General features: G+C 46.2%; 2 protein-coding genes across 3 annotated transcripts in view; one reads left to right on the forward strand and one right to left on the reverse strand.

Annotated features, from left to right (window-relative positions):
• LRRC45 (leucine rich repeat containing 45) overlaps positions 1-14,127 on the reverse strand; it is a 33,686-nt gene extending 19,559 nt beyond the window's left edge. Inside the window, exons 1-7 of one of the 2 annotated variants that reach the window (XM_040330794.1) lie at positions 14,062-14,127; positions 9,312-9,620; positions 7,868-7,929; positions 6,901-6,971; positions 4,940-5,118; positions 3,270-3,398; positions 281-393 (exon numbers count right to left, since the gene is read on the reverse strand). In XM_040330794.1, coding sequence (XP_040186728.1) covers positions 281-393; positions 3,270-3,398; positions 4,940-5,118; positions 6,901-6,971; positions 7,868-7,929; positions 9,312-9,543 — 786 coding nt within the window. In that variant the 5' untranslated portion in view covers positions 9,544-9,620; positions 14,062-14,127. Of the gene's footprint in view, positions 1-280; positions 394-3,269; positions 3,399-4,939; positions 5,119-6,900; positions 6,972-7,867; positions 7,930-9,311; positions 9,623-14,061 lie in introns of those variants that run through there. The other variant, XM_040330795.1, reaches the window with a different exon arrangement.
• Positions 14,128-14,326: 199 nt separating this feature from the next.
• CENPX (centromere protein X) lies at positions 14,327-22,586 on the forward strand. The gene is made up of 5 exons (XM_040330796.1): positions 14,327-14,429; positions 18,077-18,128; positions 21,162-21,215; positions 22,229-22,317; positions 22,392-22,586. The coding sequence occupies exons 1-5, from the start codon at positions 14,376-14,378 to the stop codon at positions 22,404-22,406; spliced, it is 264 nt and encodes an 87-aa protein (XP_040186730.1). The 5' UTR covers positions 14,327-14,375; the 3' UTR covers positions 22,407-22,586.
• The last annotated feature ends 655 nt before the right edge of the window (positions 22,587-23,241 follow it).

The following is a 23,241-nucleotide window of genomic DNA, read 5'->3' on the forward strand; positions in this document are numbered from 1 at the left end:
CCCTCTGCAGTGCTTGTGCCAGGGAAGAACGATCTGGTGGGTCACAGAAGCACAGAGCGGCGCTGTGGGAAGGTATGTGACACAATTGGATTGCAGAGACAAATACCCATTGCATTATTTTCTGCTGTGGCGGCGGTGCATTCTGGCATTTTTCAAGCACTTTTAGGCTGTGCACACTGGGGATTAAATTGCAAGCCCTACCCCGAAAATAAGCCCTAGTGTGTTTTTGGTTGCAAAAATTAATATAAGACCCAGGCTTATTTTCAGGGAAACACGGTACCTGCTTGTTCTTCTCCTGTTTCAGATTCTGGACTTCCTTTGTCAGGATCTGTCTTTGGTCCACATGATCCTTCCTCACTGTCTGTCTGTCCTGGTTGTGATCCACACCTTGCTCTGCAACACAAAGATAAAAAGGGTAACCAATAGCAGCCAATCCAAGTTGAAGTAGATATTTAGGATTGTCTATACGCATGTCTACCCTGTTGTTCACGATGGGGATAATAATGTTGCATTCTTTGTATTTCACTGATACATTTCCTCAAGAAACATATTTTACAAAAAAATAAAAAAGTAAAATGTTAACTCTTACTCATTGACATGTTATAGCCGCTAGCAATAATCACTGTGTTCTCCCAGCGGTGATGGCTTCCCCTGCCTCTCTGCCCCGGAGAACACAATGGCTCCACAGGGAGGATTCCCCCATCAACAATTACTGTGTTGGTGGGAGAATCGTGCGATTTTCTTTCCTGCAACCTGAGGTTGCAGGAAAGAAAACGGAATCATCTATGGCTTGCCTAATAGTACCTACCCTGCATTATCCACAGCCCCAGCCAATTAGAGAGAAGACAGGCCTAGGATCAGCCAGTAGAATAGATAACACACTATGGCGCAGATCCACAAAGAAGTTACGCTGGCGTATCTATTGATACGCCGCGTAACTTCTAGTTTGCTCCGGCGTATCTTTGTTTTGTATCCACCTGAAGCTGTGCTAGATCCGACTGGCGTACGTCTTAGTACGCCGTTGGATCTAAGGTGCATATTTACGCTGGCCGCTAGGTGGCGTTTCCGTCAATTTCCGCATTGAGTATGCAAATTGGCTAGATACGGCGATCCACGAACGTACGTCCAGCCGGCGCATTTTTTTACGTCGTTTGCGTTCGGCTTTTTCTGGCATATAGTTACCCCTGCTATATGAGGCGCAGCCAATGTTAAGTATGGCCGTCGTTCCCGCGTCAAATTTTAAAAATGTTACGTAAGTCGTTCGCGAATAGGGCTTTGCGTAGAATGACGTCACCGTCGTAAACATTGGCTTGTTCCGGTTTAATTTCGAGCATGCGTACTGGGATACCCCCACGGACGGCGCATGTGCAGTTGAAAAAAAAAAACGTAATTTACATCGGGTCAAGACGTATTTACATAAAACACGCCCCCATCACATCCATTTGAATGGCGCGCCCTTACGCCGCCAAAGATACACTACGCCGCCATAACTTACGGCGCGCATTCTTTGAGGATTAAAAAAAAATAAAAAAAAAGTTACGTTGGCGTAGTGTATCAGAGATACTCTACGCCCGACGAATAAATGCTCCAGGGTACGTGGATCTGGCCCTATATATATATAAGCTGTTGTTGCACCCCCCCAATTTGTTATATAAAATAGAAAATCCCTCAAAAGTTTTTTTTAGCAGCAAAAAAATTATTTTACTTGAATGGCAATCAATTTTTGTAAAAATGTGTTTATAATATCAAAAAGTACTTTATAAATACATAAAAGTTGTAAAAAGCAATCCTGGCTTTGACATAAAAAACACAACCCATCAACAATAAAAAAAAACAAAAAAAAAAACACAACACGTTACATAAAACCCATTATTTTAGCGTAGAGTTTCACATGATATCCCTACGTGTTTCACCCTATCTAATTATTGGTCTTCTTCAAGGGAATTTTTCTAAACGAAAAAGAGAGAAGACCAGCCGAAGGGACTGGTCTTACGCTGGAAGGGTCAGAGGATTAGGTGGGTGTATCTCGGCGAAATGTTTCATAAAAAAAATTCCCTTGAAGAAGACCAATAATTAGAAAGGTCGAAACGCGTAAGGATTTTCATGTGAAGCTCTACGCAAATATAATGTGGTTTAATGTAACATGTGTTGTTTTTTCTATTGTTGGTGGGTTGTGTTTTTTATGTCAAAGCCAAGATTGCTTTTTTTACAACTCTCATGTATTTATAAAGTACTTTTTGATATACCGTATTTATCGCGGTATAACGCGCTCCCGCGTATACCGCGCACCCCTAAAGTTGCCCCCAATCCTGTGGAAAAACGTTTTTTTTGTACTTACAGTTTTGGTGTCTTGCGTGGCGGCCTCGTCGGGTCCGGCATCCGTCTGCGGCTTTGGGTGTCCTCTTCGTCGGGTCCGGCGTCCGTCTGCGGCTTTGGGTGTCCTCTTCGTCGGGTCCGGCGTCCGTCTGCGGCTTTGGGTGTCCTCTTCGTCGGGTCCGGCGTCCGTCTGCGGGTGTCCTCTTCGTCGGGTCCGGCGTCCTTCTGCGGCTTCGGGTGTCCTCTTCGTCGGGTCCGGCGTTCGTCTGCGGCTTCGGGTGTCCTCTTCGTCGGGTCCGGCGTCCGTCTGCGGGTGTCCTCTTCGTCGGGTCCGGCGTCCTTCTGCGGCTTCGGGTGTCCTCTTCGTCGGGTCCGGCGTTCGTCTGCGGCTTCGGGTGTCCTCTTCGTCGGGTCCGGCGTCCGTCTGCGGCTTCGGGTGTCATCTTCGTCGGGTCCGGCGTCCTTCTGCGGCGTCCTCCCCGCTCGTTTCCCGCGCCGAGTTTTGAATACTGCGCCGACATATACAGAGCGCAGTACACTCGTGTATTGTTGGCAATGCTCGGCAACTCTCGCGTCCAGGACGTGAGCGCGGAAGGAGCCGAGACTGCCCGACTATACCCGAGTGTACTGCGCTCGGTATATGTCGGCGCAGTATTCAAAACTCGGCGCGGGAAAGCGGGTATCGGCGTATACCGCGCACCCGTGATTTTTTAGGGCAAAAAAGTTTGCGGTATACGCCGATAAATACGGTAATAAACATATTTTTACAAAAATTGATTGCCATTCAAGTAAAATATTTTTTTTGCTGCTAAAAAACCCATTGAAGGATTTTCTATTCTATAGGATCAGCCAGTAACATGAGGGAGGTAAAATGTAGGCATTGGTACCGGGGACCAAATATTAGACCCTTTTGGTTTTCCATAGATATGAAAGACTTGGAAAGCTTTACCCACCGATAGCCTTTAGGATGTCACTCGGGATATTGTTGCCGGACAACTCCATCTTCCCGATGCTCCGATTGTTCTGTAAACAGTTAAGAATGGTTCTGCCTCCAAGGAGTCCAATATTATTCCACCGCAAGTCTGCAAGAAAAACAGCCCTATAATGAATTCATTCCACGCCATGTACAGTGGAACCTCGGTTTAAGAGTAACTTGGTTTGAGAGCGTTTTGATTTGCGAGCAACTTTTTTTTTTAAATCTGACTCGGTTTGAGAGTGTTGAATTCCAGTTCCTGAGCCTTTCCGAGGTTTTCCGAGTTCAGCCGTGCTGTCCTGGAACCTTGTCAAATATTTCCGAGGCTCTCTGGCGCCCTCCTCCACCTCTGGCCACATGCGGTATTGCATGTCATAGAAGTCAATGCAGAACAAATTATTTTAGTTTGCATTGACTTCCATGGGGAAACTCGCTTTGATATGCGAGTGCTTTGGATTACGAGCATTCTCCTGGAACAGATTACGCTCCTAATCCAAGGTTCCACTGTATTGCATTTAGTAACACTTTAACCGGTTAACGCCCGCCGCATGTATATGTACGTCGGCAGAATGGCACGTGGGCATACATGTACGTCTCTGCCTTTCCGCGGGTCGGGGGTCCAATCGGGACCCCCCCGGTACATGCAGCGGTCGGAAACCAGCGGGGAGCGATCCGGGACGAGGGCGCGGCTATTAGTTTATAGCCGCCCCCTCGCGATCGCTCCCCGGAGCTGAAGAACGGGGAGAGCCGTATGTAAACACGGCTTCACTGTGGCGGCTGCATCGATCGAGTGATCCCTTTTATAGGGAGACTCGATCGATGACGTCAGTCCTACAGCCACACCCCCCTACAGTTGTAAACACACACTAGGTGAACCCTAACTCCTACAGCGCCCCCTGTGGTTAACTCCCAAACTGCAACTGTCATTTTCACAATAAACAATGCAATTCAAATGCATTTTTTGCTGTGAAAATGACAATGGTCCCAAAAATGTGTCAAAATTGTCCGAAGTGTCCGCCATAATGTCGCAGTCACGAAAAAAAAAAAAAATCGCTGATCGCCGCCATTAGTAGTAAAAAATAAAATAAAAAAATAATAAAACTATCCCCTATTTTGTAAACACTATACATTTTGCGCAAACCAATCAATAAACGCTTATTGCGATTTTTTTTACCAAAAATAGGTAGAAGAATACGTATCGGCCTAAACTGAGGAAAAAAACATTTTTTTATATATGTTTTTGGGGGATATTTATTATAGCAAAAAGTAAAAAATATTGAATTTTTTTCAAAATTGTCGCTCTATTTTTGTTTATAGCGCAAAAAATAAAAACCGCAGAGGTGATCAAATACCACCAAAAGAAAGCTCTATTTGTGGGAAAAAAAGGACGTCAATTTTGTTTGGGAGCCACGTCGCACGACCACACAATTGTCTGTTAAAGCGACGCAGTGCCGAATCGCAAAACCTGGCCTGGGCATTTAGCTGCCTAAAGGTCCGGGGCTTAAGTGGTTAAGGGCGTTCCCAGAACGTCCAAGCTCATCCTACTTTTATTCTTCCACGCCATACTGGAAAGAAGAATGAGTCCGATTGCTACAGAAGAGTGCCTTTGCTTCAGAATGAGGTCCAGTGTGACTTCCTCCAGATTATTACCCAATTCTTGGAGGGTGAAGTTGCGTTTCAAGGCCGCAGACAGTTCTTCTCCTCCTTTGTGATTGATCTGATTGTTGCGAAGATCCAGCTTCTGCAGAGTCTGGTTGCAGCCGAGTCCATCACAGAACATAGAGAATCCTTCTTCCCACATTCCCAGGTTGTTCCACTCCAGAATCAGGCTAAGAGAAACCCAACAAAACCCATCAGCTCTTCTGTGCCTTAACATCTTATGAGAAAAACAGTATCAATCGGTAAGGGCATCAAATAGTCGCTTAGCTGGCCATAGATGTGATATGACAGTTAAAAGGTCCAGGGGGCATGGGCCCCCTGGAGCAGAGAACCGAGGGGGGGGGGGGGGTGGAGTGCTTGTAAAACCCTATAATCCACTCTATTACAGTATTATATAATGTACAGTGTGTGTTTCTGTAATATAATTGTGCCAAATACCTTCATTATAGCGCCGATCTGCGCTTCTGTGACCCGCCGGAGCTCTTTTCCCCGCAATTATAGTACAAAAACACAAACATTGTACATGATATAGTACTGTAATATAGTGGATTATAGGATTTTACAAGCATTTTAAACTAGGGCTTATTTTCGGGGTAGGGCTTATATTGCAACCAGGGCTGGTGCTATCACTGGGCGATTCATTAAAAAGGTGGGGTATACATGGGCAGGGCAGGGAAAAGGGGGTGGGGTCAAGGGTGGAGCCAAGGGGGGCAGCAAAATGAAGCTTCGCCTAAGGCAGGGGTGTCAAACTCAATTTTATCGTGGGCCGTATCAGTATTATGATTGCCCTCAAAAGGGCCGGTTGTGTCTGTAAGATCCCCTCCCCTTACATTAGATGTCAAGACCCACCCCACCATCAGAAGTACCTTACAACACAGTGCACCGCCCTTTTCTTATGCTGCTGCTGGGAAGAAGCTGGATGTAAGGGGTAGATTCAGAGAGAAGATACGCCGTCGTATCTCTGAGTGTGCGCGTCGTATCTATGCGCCTGATACATAGAATCAGTTACGCATAGATTTCCCTAAGATCCGACCGGCGTAAGTGTCTTACACCGTCGTATCTTAGGCTGCATATTTACGCCGGCCGCTAGGTGGCGCTTCTGTATATTTACGCGAGGAATATGCAAATGAGCTAGATACGCCGATTCAGAAACGTACGTCCAGCGCATTTTTTTACGTCGTTTACGTTAGGCTTTTTTCGGCGTATAGTTACCCCTGCTATATGAGGCGTATCCTATGTTAAGTATTGCCGTCGTTCCCGCGTCGAGTTGAAAATTTTACATTGTTTACGTAAGTCGTTCGCGAATAGGGCTGGACGTAATTTACGTTCACGTCGAAAGCAATGACGATTTGCGGCGGAATTTCGCGCATGCGCCATTCGTAAAAAACATCAAATACGCGGGGTCACAGTTAATATACATAAAATACGCCCACATCATCCACATTTGAATTAGGCGGGCTTACGCCGACACAGATACGTTACGCCGCCGTAACTAACCGCGCAAGTTGTTTCTGAATACAGAACTTGTGCCCTAAATTACGGCGGTGTAACGTATCTAAGATACGTTACGCCGGGCGAATAGATAGACAATTCTATCTGAATCTAGCCCTAAGGGTCTGGAGGAGGAGGGCTGGGGCTCTCCGGCAGCTGCAGGAGAGGTGCGAGGGATACATGAAACGGCCTGGAGGGCCAGATTCGGCCCGCGGGCCTTGTGTTTGACATCTGTGGCCTAAGGTGTCATAAATCCTTGCACCAGCCCTGATTGCAGCCCTCCTGGAAAATAACGCTAGGTCTTATTTTCGGGGAAACGCGGTATGCTCTCGTTTTAGGGGTTTTGAATGTAAATAAAACATAAACTTGAAACTCTTACCCACTCAACCCAAAACAAAAACTAAATTTGCTAGACTTAGCTTTTCAAACCCTCGGAGATCTATGGTACCAGATCTACATACCTGGTTATTGAAGAATTTTGTCTCAAGAGCTTTCCAAGGGCCTCCGCACTATCGCCGCGTAGATTGTTACCCTGCAAACACATACACAGGTACTCTCTGATACTCACAAACCGCTCAAAAAACATAATATTACATAAACCAGGTAACATTTTTACAACTGACAGCCAACAAATCTTTGTGATGTAGGAGCGCTGAACCTCATGGAGATGCGTTAGAACGCAATGGGTGGTTTACGGCAGGGCTCGACAAATCCCGGGCGCCAGGGTGACTAGAAATTGTGTCCTGGCGACTTGGCTTGGAAGGTTGGAACCATCTGGTGGTGAGCCGTTGGTATTACAAGTTATTACCACCAGATGTGTGAGCTGGTATTACAAGTTAAGCATTACAAGTTAAACAGCAATTCTAATGTCATTTTTCACTGCCATCTTCTTCCCTCTAATTAGAACCCCCAAACATTATATATATTTTTTATCCTAACACCCTAGAGAATAAAATGGTGATTGTTGCAATACTTTCTGTCACGCCGTATTTGCGCAGCGGTCTTACAAGCGCACTTTTTTGGGAAAAAATTCCACTTTTTTTAATTAAAAAATAAGACAACAGTAAAGTTCGCGCTCACGTCCTGGACGTACAGGACGTGAGCGCTAGAGTAGCCGACCCTGCCCGACTATACACGAGTGTACTGCGCTCGGTATATGCCAGCGCAGTATTCAAACTCGGCGCGGGAAAGCGGGAATCGAGCGGGGAGGACGCCGCAGAAGGACGCCGGACCAGACGAAGAGGACACCCGAAGCCGCAGACGGACGCCGGACCCGACGAGGCCGCCGCGCAAGACACCAAAACTGTAAGTACAAAAATCTTTTTTCCACAGGAATTCGAGTCCACTTTAGGGGTGCGCGCTATACGCCGGAGCGCGCAATACCCCGATAAATACATTACAAATTAGATCTGTAAACTCCCCACTCACCTTCATATCTAAGTACTTCACCACGGAGTTTGATCGGAGGCCTTGCAAAATGAGCTTGGCACCTGTCCAGACAAAGCAGAATTCTAATTACTGATTTACACAATTTGTATATCAATCCTCAATGTTGAAGATTTGTTAATAAACATCCTCCCTTTCAAAGCCACCAGCCAGAAGCTTTGCGTGGCTCTTGATCCTGCGTGTCACCGTCGCCTCTAATTCCTACAAAGAATTAGGATTCAAACAGAGTGGTTGCTGATCATGTGATCACTACTACAAGTAAGTCTTTAGCCAGTAGATGTCGCTGCAGCCTAAATATTGAATACCTCTTTTTTAATACTGCAATTTTCAGATACAATTACAGTACTAAAAATAAAGGCCCAGATTCAGATGCGAGTTACGACGGCGTATCTCCAGATACGCCGTCGTAACTCTGAGTGTGCAGGGTCGTATCTATGCGTCTGATTCTTAGAATCAGTTACGCATAGATTTCCCTAAGATCTGACCAGCGTAAGTCTCTTACGCCGTCGTATCTTAGTTGCACATTTACGCTGGACGCTAGGTGGCGCTTCCATATATTTACGCATAGAATATGTAAATTAGGTAGATACGCCGATTCAGAAACATACGTCCGCCCGGCGCATTTTTTTATGTAGTTTACATAAGGCTTTTTCCGGCATAAAGTTACCCCTGCTCTATGAGGCGTAGCCGATGTTAAGTATGGACGTCGGGCCAGCGTCAAATTTTGCGTAGTTTACGTCGTTTGCGTAAGTCGTTCGCAAATAGGGCTTTGCGTAAGTTACGTTCGCGTCGAAACCAATGAGGCTTTGCGGCGTAATTCGGAGCATGCGCACTGGGATACGTCCACGGACGGTCGTAAAAAGCGCCATTTACGTATGAAATCCCAATAAAATACATTTACGTTTTTGGTTGTAACATGACAAAATGTGAAAACTGTCAAGGGGTATGAATACTTTTTCAAGGCACAAGAGAAGGCGGTTCCATGCTTTAGGCCGGTTTCACACTGAGGCGCGGACCCGCGGTGACGGTATAGCCGCGCTACTTGTAGCGCGGCTATACCATCGTGTTTACCGCGATATTCGGGCGCTAGCGGTGAGGTTTTTACCCCCGCTAGCGGCCGAAAAAGGGTTAATACCGCCCGCGTTGCGGCGGTATTACCGCGCTTTCCCATTGATTTCAATGGGAAGGCACGGTATAGGAGCGGTGAACACACCGCTCCTATACCGCGGTAAAGATGTGGCTAGCAGGACTTTTGGAGCGCTCCTGCTAGCGCATCGCTTCAATGTGAAAGCCTTCGGGCTTTCACATTGAAGAGTACAGGGCATGATTTTTCATGCGGTATAGCAGCGCTATTTTTAGCGCTGTACCGCATGAAAAACGTCCCAATGTGAAAGGGACCTTAGGGTTTGGTACTAGTGGCACCTACCTTCCTCGCTGAGCATGCAGTCACTGAGTATGACGTGGGTAAAGGTCACATCATTCTCCAGGAGAAGACCCAGGACCTGGCAGGACTCCAGCGAGAGGGTCTGGGTGGATAAATCCAGCCGCGCTCGCGCAGAGGCCTCCCTGTGTTCTTGCAGCTCCCGCAGCACTGCGTCCTGAGGCTCTGAGCCCTTCTCCTGGCATATCCGGACATACATCCTCCTCAGTTCATCCATCGCTGGGGGGGGGGGGGTTATGTGGGGGCTTCACTGCGAGGCACTCAGTTAAGGGCAGTGACAGGCGGGAGAAGAGCCTGCAAAAAAAGAAAAGAAAAATAAGGACTTGTCAATGTTCAAGAGCAAGTATATAAGTCAGAAATGTTTATTTTGCTGGCCAGAGTCATATTTTAATGCAATGGACGTCAGCGCATGCAACGGGGTGAATCTGCCCTGGGATTACAGAGTGATCCCTCTATGCACACAAAGTCATGCTGTTTTCTCCAGTCAGAGCTAGAGCCCTCCAATCAACAAAACGCATGCTTCCTGCTCATTGAAGAGCTCTAGTTCTGAGTCAGCAGGGGGCTTGGCCAGGGCCGATCCTAGGCAGGGTGCACAGGGTGCTTTGCACCCAGGCGCCTGCAGAGGTGGGGGCGCCGAAGTGGCAGAGTTCTCCCCTCCCTCCTTCTCTCCTTGTTTGTGTCCGTCCAGAACTAGAGTTCTGAGCATAGGTGTGTGTCCGTCCAGAACTCATGTGTCTCTGACCATCTCCTGTACTATGTCTGCAGTCTCTGACCATCTCCTGTATTATGTCTGCAGTCTCTGATCGTCTCCTGTACTATGTCTACAGTCTCTGACCGTCTCCTGTATTATGTCTGCAGTCTCTGATCGTCTCCTGTACTATGTCTACAGTCTCTAACCATCTCCTGAACTTTGTCTACAGTCTCTGACCATCTCCTGTATTATGTCTGCAATCTCTGACCATCTCCTGAACTTTGTCTACAGTCTCTGACCATCTCCTGTACTATGTCTACAGTCTCTGACCATCTCCTGTACTATGTCTGCAGTCTCTGACCATCTCCTGTACTATGTCTGCAGTCTCTGACCATCTCCTGTACTATGTCTACAGTCTCTGACCATCTCCTGTACTATGTCTACAGTCTCTGATCGTCTCCTGTACTATGTCTGCAGTCTCCGACCGTCTCCTGTACTATGTCTGCAGTCTCCGACCGTCTCCTGTACTATGTCTGCAATCTCTGACCATCTCCTGAACTTTGTCTACAGTCTCTGACCATCTCCTGTACTATGTCTACAGTCTCTGACCATCTCCTGTACTATGTCTACAGTCTCTGACCATCTCCTGTACTATGTCTACAGTCTCTGACCATCTCCTGTACTATGTCTGCAATCTCTGACCATCTCCTGAACTTTGTCTACAGTCTCTGACCATCTCCTGTACTATGTCTACAGTCTCTGACCATCTCCTGTACTATGTCTACAGTCTCTGACCATCTCCTGTACTATGTCTACAGTCTCTGGCCATCTCCTGTACTATGTCTACAGTCTCTGACCATCTCCTGTACTATGTCTACAGTCTCTGACCATCTCCTGTACTATGTCTACAGTCTCTGACCATCTCCTGTACTATGTCTACAGTCTCTGACCATCTCCTGTACTATGTCTACAGTCTCTCACCATCTCCTGTATTATGTCTGCAGTCTCTGATCGTCTCCTGTACTATGTCTACAGTCTCTGACCATCTCTTGTACTATGTCTGCTGTCTCTGACCATCTCCTGTATCATGTCTGTAGTATGTCTGGGGGTCTTTCTAACAGAAGCCCTCTCTGCGTCCATCAGAGAGGCCCCCCTCCAGGTCATAATAAAGTACTCTGCTTCTCTTCCTGTATTTTGTTTATTGTTAAGAGATCATGTAAGGATCCCGGGGTAATGAAGACTTTGTGGGGGAGCATCTCTGTGGTTAAGTCATTGCCATAGAAACATTTGTAAAGGGGAAGAGTTAGTAAAATGACCACGCCCATGTGGGGGGCGCCAAAAAATATGTCTGCACCCAGGCGCCTGTGACCCTAGGATCGACCCTGGGCTTGGCGGACCATTACAGAGAGACCACTGCTTCCACATACAGAGATCCTTCTCTGCAGTATGCTGGCAGGGGACATGTTTTTCTTCTGGAGCTGTGGCTGCTTTCTAAAGTGAACCTGGAATGTATTTAGCGGATTTAAACTGAATGTTCAGTTGGGCCTTAAATCTCAACCGACAAAAATTCTCTGCAAACAAGAAATCTAAAGAGCTTTAAAGGGGAACTCGTTTTTGACACTAATTCTGGGGGTTATTATCACCACCACTAACACCAACACTAGGGGTAATTATTGCAGTCACTGGCCCGGATTCAGAGAGCAATTGCGCCTGCGTAACCAATTGCTGACTTGCTCCGGCGTTACGAATGCTCCTGATTCAGGAACATCGTAACGCCGACTGCAGCCTAAAATCTGCGTGGCATAAGGCTCTTATGCCACGCAGATTTTAGGCTGCATTCTTGCGATGACCGCTAGGGGGCGCTCCCATTGTGCTCAGTGTATAGTATGCAAATTGCATACTAACACCGATTCACAATGTTGCGCGGGCCCTGCGTACGCAAGTTACGGAGTTTCCGTACGGCGTCTTTAGCGTAAGGCTGCCCCTTCTAATAGTAGGGCCAGCCAATGCTAAAGTATACCCGCCGTTCCCGCGTCGTGAAATTTGAATTTCACGTCGTTTGCGTAAGTGATTCGTGAATGGCGCTGGACGCCATTCACGTTCACTTGGAAGCAAATGACGTCCTTGCGACGTCATTTGCCGCAATGCACGTCGGGAAAGTTTCCCGACGGAGCATGCGCTCTACGCTCGGCGCGGGAGCGCGCCTAATTTAAATGATTCCCGCCCCCTACGGGATCATTTACATTAGGCGCCCTTACGCAGGGCAATTTTAAAGAGCGCACACGCAATTTACGTGAATCGCACGCAGCGCAGATAATTTGCGGGGGCGCAGGGCAAAAACGCTGCCCTGTGCCTCCGTAAAAAAGGGGCAAATTCTACCTGAATCTGGGCCACTGACACCAATGCAGGGAATTATAGTAATCACTGACACCAGCGCTGGGGGTTATTACTGTGTCCACTGGCACCAACGCTGGAGGTTATCATACCTCCCAACTTTCTGAGATGAGAATGAGGGGCACCTATCAGCAAAAGTATGCAGGCATAGGACACACCCCTTGCCACGCCCCCTTAAAGGAGAATTGTACAAAAAAATAGATCGGTTAAACCCACAAGTGCTTTTTTTTATCACTACTATTCCTTTATATTGGCTTTTGGAATTTACAAATGCAGCAATTTATACATCAGATGAAAGGTTTAGCACTGGGAACACTTTTTGATAGATAAAAAGTGCATTTTATATACAACTCTATAGATCAGACCAAAATGAGGGACAAATGAGGAGAATGAGGGACAGAGAGACATTGCTCGAAATCAGGGACAATCCCTCGAAATCAGGGACAGTTGGGAGGTATGGGTTATTAGTGTGTCCACTGGCACCAATGCTGGGGGTTATTAGTGTGTCCACTGGCACCAATGCTGGGGGTTATTAGTGTGTCCACTGGCACCAATGCTGGTGGTTATTAGTGTGTCCACTGGCACCAATGCTGGGGGTTATTAGTGTGTCCACTGGCACCAATGCTGGGGGTTATTAGTGTGTCCACTGGCACCAATGCTGGGGGTTATTAGTGTGTCCACTGGCACCAATGCTGGGGGTTATTAGTGTGTCCACTGGCACCAATGCTGGGGGTTATTAGTGTGTCCACTGGCACCAGCGCTGGGGGTTATTAGTGTGTCCACTGGCACCAATGCTGGGGGTTATTAGTGTGTCCACTGGCACCAGCGCTGGGGGTTATTAGTGTGTCCACTGGCACCAATGCTGGGGGTTATTAGTGTGTCCACTGGCACCAATGCTGGGGGTTATTAGTGTGTCCACTGGCACCAATGCTGGGGGTTATTAGTGTGTCCACTGGCACCAATGCTGGGGGTTATTAGTGTGTCCACTGGCACCAATGCTGGGGGTTATTAGTGTGTCCACTGGCACCAATGCTGGGGGTTATTAGTGTGTCCACTGGCACCAATGCTGGGGGTTATTAGTGTGTCCACTGGCACCAATGTTGGGGGTTATTAGTGTGTCCACTGGCACCAATGCTGGGGGTTATTAGTGTGTCCACTGGCACCAGCGCTGGGGGTTATTACTGTGTCCACTGGCACCAATGTTGGGGGTTATTAGTGTGTCCACTGGCACCAATGCTGGGGGTTATTAGTGTGTCCACTGGCACCAATGCTGGGGGTTATTAGTGTGTCCACTGGCACCAATGTTGGGGGTTATTAGTGTGTCCACTGGCACCAATGTTGGGGGTTATTAGTGTGTCCACTGGCACCAGCGCTGGGGGTTATTACTGTGTCCACTGGCACCAATGTTGGGGGTTATTATTGCACCCACTAATGATGGGGCTTATTTCACTTCCACTTTCTTTTCTGTGTACCACCCTAAGGCCAGGCTGACCCAACAACACACTGACTCCCCAACAAAGTATCCACGCATATAAATGTAAACATTGACAACTAAGCAACATGACTCTACAGTTACTAATATTATATATACATCATAACTTTAATCTCAGGAAAAACAACCTAAAGTCTCTCTGTGGGGGGGTCACTCACCTCTACTGGTCTTCTCTCCATGTACACACAACTTGTAACCAGGAAGACCTGTCACTCCAAAGCCGCTGGTGGAAAGTTAACGTGTCTTCATTGGTCTCTGTATAGGCGCCATTTTTGTGTAGCCAATGTAATACGGGTGAATAGACAGTAACCCCAGGAAAAATGGCCGCCTTCAAAGACTGAAGACTGGATGGAAATTCGCGCTCTTGTGGTTGGAACTTGGTACGCATGCGCCTTTGTGTGTAGTTAAAACCGGGGGGGCCAGTCAGCCAATTAGAAGGCGAGAGGGGCGGGGTGTAAGGTTTGCGCGCCGCATGCAGATTGCAGAAGCGATGGAGAGCGAAGAGGAGGCGACGGGGTTCCGCAAGGCGAGTGGCGGCTGTTACCATGGAGACGGGCGGTGGGGCGGGTAACCACGGGCCTGTTCTGCTATGTAACCCATAGCAACCTATCAGAAATGAATAGCTTTAGCCCAACTATTGTTGCTATGGGTTACTGCATATGGAGAGCTGGCACATTAAGTGACCATAGGGGATAATTATATTACTCTTCTCCCCTGCAGGACTGCACAGCACCCCTCCCTCATTCAAATGAGAAGAGGGGGAGGTGTTTTGTAGTCTGGCAGGGGGGAGAACTGAGCAGGGCTGACAATGCAATCTCTTCTACACTGAAATCCCAAGCAGTGCTGTCAGTCCTCCCCTGAAGGACTACACAACACCCCCCCCTTATGTAGATTAGAAGATGAGGGGGGGGGGGGGTGTTCTGTAGCTAATCCAGGTAGAACCCAGCAGGGCTGACATCCATGCCTCTGCTGCACTGAAATCAAAGCAGTGATGTCAGCCCTGCTTATATTCTTCTCTGCAGGACTACACAACACCTCCTCTTCATTACATTCAGAAGGGGGGGGGTGTTCTGTAGTCTAGCTGGAAAGAACTGGGCAGGGCTGATGGCGCTATCTGCACTAATATCCCAAGCAGTGATGTCGGTTCTGGCCAGGACTGCACAACACCTCCCCCACATGGAAGTGAGAAGAGGGGGAGGTGTTTTGTAGTGTAATAGAAGAGAACTTGGACAACGCTGCCTCTGCTGCACTGAAATCCCTCCAACCTCTGGTTGGACTACAAAACACCTCCAAACATGTATTGTGTTTGTACTTGCAGCCTTTTTAAAGCCAGAAATGTAATATCCTGCAGCGAACCAATCATTAGATGGGGGGGGGAGGGGGCGCATTCCTTTGGGTGCCGGTGACTTGTCGTTATGGTTCCCCTATCGAGATGGTTCCTGTATGGACTGCGCCAGGCGCGGAAATCTCCGAACCTCGGCCGGCATCCAGGCTCATTCCTTAACATCCCCGTGGATTGGAGGATGTTAAAAAAAAGAGCCAGGAGGCCGAGCGAGGACGTGAGGCGGACTGGCCACTTACCTCAAATTCCACGTCGCCCTGGAGGTTCGGTGATTTCCGTCGGCAAGGATTGCGCCTGCGCAGTCCTTACAGGAACCATCTCGATTGCCGGAACCATATCGTCAGATCACCGGCTCTGTCATTGCTGTGTTTTTTTTGGCTCTTCACAGCAGCCAGCAGGGGGAGTGATGCATCAACTTCCTGCTGATTTGCAAAAGTGGAAGAATGCCTCGCCAGGCACCCTTTAGATATGTATGTGTGCGGACCGTTTTTTATATCAGTTTTTTATCATCCGTTTTTCATCAGTTGTCATCCGTTTTTTCATCAGTTGTCATCCGTTTTTTCATCAGTTGTCATCCGTTTTTTCATCAGTTGTCATCCGTTTTTTCATCCGTTTTTCATCAGTTGTCATCCGTTTTTTCATCAGTTGTCATCCGTTTTTTCATCAGTTGTCATCTGTTTTTTCATCAGTTGTCATCCGTTTTTTCATCAGTTGTCATCCGTTTTTTCATCAGTTGTCATCCGTTTTTTCATCAGTTGTCATCCGTTTTTTCATCAGTTGTCATCCGTTTTTCCTCAGTTTTTTCCTCCGTTTTTTTTTTTTTTTGTTAGAACTTTATTCTTATTACATATTTTGATGAAAAACGGATGTTAGCGGATCAGATGTTAAACGGATCGTCCGCTAACATCCGTTTTTCGTCCGTTCCGTTTTTTTGACGGAAGACAAATAGGGTTTCTTCCGTTCAGAAAAAAAACGGAGCTTGACGGAGACAGATGTAAACGGACGTTAGCGGATGGTCATCCGCTAACGTCCGCTATCCCATAGGAAAGCATTGTAGTCCGTTTTTCATCCGAAAACGGACGGGTGAAAAACGGACGACGGTCCGCACGTGTGAAAGGACCCTTAAAGCGGAGGTTCACCCTCAAAATGAACTTTTTTACCTAACCTATCTCCAGCCTTAATAAAGGCTTGTAGCGTTGTAATTTTTTTTTAAATGTGGACACTTACCTGTCTTCAGCCGCACTTCCGGGTCTTCTTCCTTGCGGGGAGTGGGCGTGTCGATCCTTTTCCCCCGACGGGGAGCTCTGCGCAATGTCTCCTGGGAGGGAGTGTTGATCCTCCCAGGAGACGATTGACGTGCGGGTAAAGCGCGTCATCGCCTTCCAAAAATATCCGACGGGGACTCGGCTCTTTACGGCGCTATATGGCGCCTGCCGTGTAGAGCTGACTGCACAGGCGCCGTAAAGTGCCGAGTCCCCCTCGGATATTTTCGGAAGGCGATGACGCGCTTTACCCGCACGTCAGTCATCTATTCCTCGTCTTAGGAACGCCTACTCCCCGGGGGAGCGAGAACCCGAAAGCCGGGTGAAAAGAACGATAAAAAACCTAAGTACATCGAAAAAAAATCCAGCATACTGTTGATGTCAGCAGTATGCTGGAAGTAACGGTATATAGATATTTTATGACAGGGGTTGACAAATTTGGAATCTAGGAGCCAGCTAAAAAAGTTATGAGCCAGAAAACGCGCCCCGTCCCGACGAGCTTGCGCGCAGAAGCGACCGCATATGTAAACGGTGTTCAAACCACACATGTGAGGTATCGCCGCGATCGTTAGAGCGAGAGCAATAATTCTAGCCCTAGACCTCCTCTGTAACTCAAAACATGCAACCTGTAGAGTTTTTTAAACGTCGCCTATGAAGATTTTAAAGGGTAAAAGTTTGTCGGCATTCCACGAGCGGACGCAATTTTGAAGCGTGACATGTTGGGTATCAATTTACTCGGCGTAACATTATCTTTCATAATATTAAAAAAAAAATGGGGATAACTTTACTGTTGTCTTATTTTTTAATTAAAAAAAGTGTAATTTTTCCCCAAAAAAGTGCGCTTGTAAGACCGCTGCGCAAATACGGCGTGACAGAAAGTATTGCAACGATCGCCATTTTATTATCTAGGGTGTTAGGATAAAAAATATATATAATGTTTGGGGGTTCTAATTAGAGGGAAGAAGATGGCAGTAAAAATAGTGAGAAATTACATTAGAATTGCTGTTTAACTTGTAATGCTTAACTTGTAATACCAATGGCTCACCACCAGATGGCGCCAGCTCACAAAAAAAATTTTTTTGCCCCCCCCTTTCAAGCCAAGTCGCCCGGACCCTATTTCTAGTCGCCATGGCGACCGGGATTTGTCGAGCCCTGTTTTTATGGTGAACCCCCGCTTTAAAGCAGCTGATCAGCACAGCCGACGTCTGCACCATCTAGTGGCCGGGAGAAAGGAACACACCAGTCTAAAGGGATGCAGAGATGCGTTCTTTCACTCCGGTTTATGGCTTGTCATCACTTACACTCTCTGCATCTAAATGTGTGACTCGAGAGATATTGAGAGAGCAGAAGGATTTGTAGACACGGGCATACAGGAAGTGATTGAAGATTGGAGGGGGGGGTACTTTTTTTTTATTTATGTCAGTTACACTTTACTGACACATACTGCTAAACTTGGCCCGGGTAGTTAAGCTTTGAACGATCCAGGCCCGTGAAAGGGTTAAACTATTCATTTTTTTTTTTTTTTTTTTTCTTATCCTAAATATCCTGACAATGATTTATTCATCACAGGAGATCGTCTCCAAGTTGCTGCATTTGTATGTGGAGGACGGCAAGACGAAAGGTGAGCGAGAGGATTCCGACCCGGAGGAGGAGATTTACTAAAACTGAAGAGTGCAACTCTGCATCGGGAGCCAATCCGCTTCCAGGTTTTATTGAAAAACCTTAAAGTGGATGTAAACCCCTCTCATCCTTTCTAAACTCCTCCCATAGTGCTGATCTATAAGGATATAGACGCCTCCTGCATGTATCCTTACCTGTCACATGTCCCCCCTCTGTCTGTTATAAGAACTGAAAAACGGCAGATTCTGTGGGTGGGTCTGTTGTCTGGAGCTCGGTGGGTGGACCTGTGATGTCAGTATACTCCCTGCCCTCCTCTACACTCCCCCTTGTCAACATGCATTTTCTCCTGTGTATTCCTTACACTGAATTCTACTACGATCACTAACATAGAAAAAAATTGGATGGTCTAAATAAAGCGCTCTCTTAGCCGTCCACCGTTGCGCTTATAGGAAAAGTGAAGTAAACCTAGCTGCCGTTTACAGAAAATTAATAATGACAGTGAATAAATGATAATACTCCCTCAAGGGTGTTTAAAGTGGAGTTCCACCCATAAATATAACATTACATCAGTAGTTTTAAAAAAATGTCAATTTTTTTTTTTTTTTTAGATGCCTTCAAAGTGTTGTTGCTAGGCAGAATAGTTAATCTTCCCTCTTCCTGCACCTAGGTGCTTAAGCTTCCTAACCTACACCGCACAGACTCCTGGGAATGTAGTGGGTGTAACTTTCCAGGAGTCTGTGCACTCCCCAGTCTCAAAGAATCATGTGACTTGGACAGTACAGGTGCTGAAACCTGATCTGACACTGCTTGTGCAGCACTGAGCATGTGCGAGATCTGCAAGGCTGAAATCCAGGAAGTCATACAGTCTGGCTTCATGATGCCCACACTTAAGATGGCCCCAGTCAATTTCTGTTTTATAAAGTGTCTAAATGCTGTAACAACCTAACAAAACGGACCTTAGTTTACAGACTAACTTTACTAGAATACATTAAGCTTGTGTATTACAGGGGTATTTATATTTAAAAAGTGAAATCGTGGCCGGAACTCCGCTTTAACAAATAAAACAGCGCTCAATGAATATGTGTATATTCTACTAAATATGAACAGTGTCACAAATCATATAATATAAGGGTCAACAAATATTAGTGAAAATTTGTAACTGATTGTACAAAAAAAAACCTGCGATATTAAAGAAACGTGCATGAAGAGCACAACAAGTGCATAAAAAGTCTATGTGAGAACAAAATGATGAAGTAAAAAAAAAAAAGAGTTCATATAACAGAGGATCCTGCGATCTTCAAGAACTTCCACCACACCAGACAGTGCGCACACTCATGGAATGGCGCCAAACTTCGGTACTTAAAAATCTCCATAGGTCACGCTTGAAATTTTTTTACAGGTTACTATACCAGTCATCGGACGCCGCTTTGATCGTTCTTATTGTGCAGAGAATCGACGGCTGAAAACGGCGATATCTGAATGATGCCTGTAGCTGCACCCATCATTCAGATATCGCCGCTCAAAGTGGAGGACGTCATATGACGTCCTCCCGTGGACAAGTGGTTAATTCCTACAACCGTCAGCGCCATCTAGAGGCCAAAATGTAGTACGATTCCTAAATGAGGTAATTCAGAGAACTATACTGCGTTTTGGCCACTAGATGGCAGGGTCAATCATGGGAAACAACGTACTACAGAAAATATGGGGGAAAATGTGTCCCCCCACAAATATATGTGACATTTAGCCAATTAATGCTTTAACCACTTCCCGCCCGGCCTATGGCCGATTTACGTCTGGGAAGTGGTTATGAAATCCTGACAGGACGTTCTAGAACGTCCTGCAGGATTTCATGCCGCGCGCGCCCGTGGGGGCGCGCATCGCGGCGATCGGTGATGCGGGGTGTCAGTCTGACACCCTGCATCTCCGATCTCGGTAAAGAGCCTCCGGCGGAGACTCTTTACCACGTGATCAGCCGTGTCCAACCACGGCTGATCACGATGTAAACAGGAAGAGCCGCCGATGGCTCTTCCTCACTCGCGTCTGACAGACGCGAGTAGAGGAGAGCCGATCGGCGGCTCTCCTGTCAGGGGGGGTTCGCGCTGATTGTTTATCAGCGCAGCCCCCCCTCGGATCGCCACACTGGACCACCAGGGATGCCCACCCTGGAGCACCAGGGTGGGCAAAAAAAAAAAAAAGCCAAAAAAAAAAAAAAGTCTAAAAAAATAAATAAAAAAAAAAAAAAGAAAAAAGATGCCAGTCAGTGCCCACAAATGGGCACTGACTGGCAACAATCAGTGCTGCCACCCCAGTGTCCATCAGCGCCACCCCAGTGTCCATCAGCGCCACCCCAGTGTCCATCAGTGCCACCCCACAGTGCCCATCCATGCCCAGTGCCCACCTAGCAGTGCCCATCTGTGCCACCCATAAGTATCCATCAGTGCCGCCCATGAGTGCCGCCTATGAGTGCCCAGTGCCGCCCATGAGTGCCCATCAGTGCCGCCTATGTGTGCCCATCAGTGCCGCCTATGTGTGCCCATCAGTGCCGCCTATGTGTGCCCATCAGTGCCGCCTATGTGTGCCCATCAGTGTCGCATACCAGCGCCGCCAATCAGTGCCACCTCATCTGTGCCCGTCAGTACTACCTCATCGATGTCCATCAGTGCCATCTCATCGGTGCCCATTAGTGCCGCCATATCAGTGCCCGTAATTGAAATAGAAAACATATTTACAAAAAAATTAACAGAAAAAAATAAAAACGTAATTTTTTTTCCAAATTTTCAGCCTTTTTTTAGTTGTTGCGCAAAAAAAAAAAATCGCAGAGGTGATCAAATACCACCAAAAGAAAGCTCTATTTGTGGGGAAAAAAGGACGCCAATTTTGTTTGGGTGCAGTGTAGCATGACCGCGCAATTGCCATTCAAAATGCGACAGTGCTGAAAGCTGAAAATTGGCTTGGGCGGGAAGCTGCGTAAGTACCTGGTATGGAAGTGGTTAAATAATTGTCTTCTAATTATTATATATATATTTTTTTTCAGTTGGTTCCGATGCCTTATTAGTAATGGCCGAGTTTCTGAAAATATTTGTCAATGGTAAGATGAACTTTAATCCATCGTGTGTAAATAAAAACATTTGTGTATTATCAGTCATTGGTAGCAATATCCAGGTGGGTAAGTAGGCGGAACAGGCTCATATGGGATGATTGACAGCTTCATGAAGAAGACACGCCCACATCATGAATCCTGAGACCCGGGTGGATATGATTTAAATCAAGTCGATTTAAATCGCTAGTAAAAAGGATTGATTTACATCATCATTTTTAACCACTTAAGACCATTTGGCTGGCCAAAGACCTGTCCCCTTTTTGCGATTTGGCACTGCGTCGATTTACCTGACAATTACGCGGTCGTGCGACGTGGCTCCCTAACAAAATTTACGTCCTTTTTTTCCCACAAATAGAGCTTTCTTTTGGTGGTATTTGATCACCTCTGCGGTTTTTATTTTTTGCGCTATAAACAAAAAAGCAGCGTCAATTTTGAAAAAAAACACAATATTTTTTACTTTTTGCTATAATAAATATCCCATTAAAAAAATATATATATATATATTTTTCAGTTTAGGCCGATACGTATTCTTCTACATATTTTTGGTAAAAAAAATCGCAATAAGCGTATAGTGACTGGTTTGCGCAAAAGTTATAGCGCCTACAAAATAGGTGACATAATTATGATTTTTTTTTTTTTTTTTTTTTTACTAGTAATGGCGGCGATTTTTTATTTTTTTTTTATATTGGGACTGCGACAAATATCCCCAAAAAATATCTAAAAAAAATAATCTTTTCCTCAGTTTAGGCCGATACGTATTCTTCTACATATTTTTGGTAAAAGAAATCGCAATAAGCGTTTATTGATTGGTTTGCGCAAAAGTTATAGCTTCTACAAAATAAGGGGATAGTTTTATTGCATTTTTTTTAATAAACCAAAAAAAAAAATATATATATATATATATATTCTGATGCTCTGATATATTCTGATGATCTAAAGGGTTTTGCGCCCGGAAACGTAATAATGAATAATCGGCTCTGTTGTCTTTTCCATAACTGCAGAGGCGGCGGCTCGCGCGGCACGTCAGGCCAAGTCAGAAGACTTGCAGGTGGTGGATATAGAACACGTGGAGAAGATCCTTCCGCAATTGGTGAGACGCGACGCAGAATCGGAGGTTTCAGACGCTTTTGTCGCCGATTATTTATTTTTATGTTCTTCTTTCAGCTCCTGGACTTCTAGAGGAGAATTCCGGAGGAGAATATTTCTTGTGTTCTTGTGTTCTACAATCTGCTCTGCCCAATCGCCGTACAGAACAGACGTCTCTGCTGTCACCAAGGGGTTCGCCGCCTGTTTAGTACGGATAGAAACGTCTTCATTTCTGTTGTTTTTGTATGGAAGCACAGTTACAATAAAAGTAAAAATGAAAAAAAAAATATGTGGACTCACTGGTTCTTTATACCTCCACATACATTCAATGGGAGCTTTATTAGATACACCTGTTCAGTTGCTTGGTAACACAAATTGCTAATTAGCCAATCACGAGGAAGCAAGTCAATGCATTTAGGCATCTAGACGTGGTGAAGACGACTTGCTGAAGTTCAAACCGAGTATCAGAATGGGGTTTTAAAGGGGTTGTAAAGGTACACTTTTTTTTCCCTAAATAGCTTCCTTTCCCTTAGTGCAGTCCTCCTTCACTTACCTCATCCTTCCATTTTGCTTTTAAATGTCCTTATTTCTTCTGAGAAATCCTCACTTCCTGTTCTTCTGTCTGTAACTCCACACAGAAATGCAAGGCTTTCTCCCTGGTGAGGAGAAAGCCTTTTGAGGGGGAGGGGGGCGAGCAGGAGGGTCAGGACACTCTACTTTGCAGATAGAGAAATGAGCTGTGTGTTAGTGGGCGTCCTGACACTCCTGCTCGCCCCCTCAAGAGGCTTTCTCCAGTTACAGACAGAAGAACAGGAAGTGAGGATTTCTCAGAAGAAATAAGGACATTTAAAAGCAAAATGGAAGGATGAGGTAAGTGAAGGAGGACGGCACTAAGGTAAAGGAAGATATTTAGGAAAATCATAAATTG

The sequence above is a fragment of the Rana temporaria genome, chromosome 12 (genome assembly GCF_905171775.1).
Source record: "Rana temporaria chromosome 12, aRanTem1.1, whole genome shotgun sequence".
Classification (NCBI taxonomy): Eukaryota; Metazoa; Chordata; class Amphibia; order Anura; family Ranidae; genus Rana; species Rana temporaria.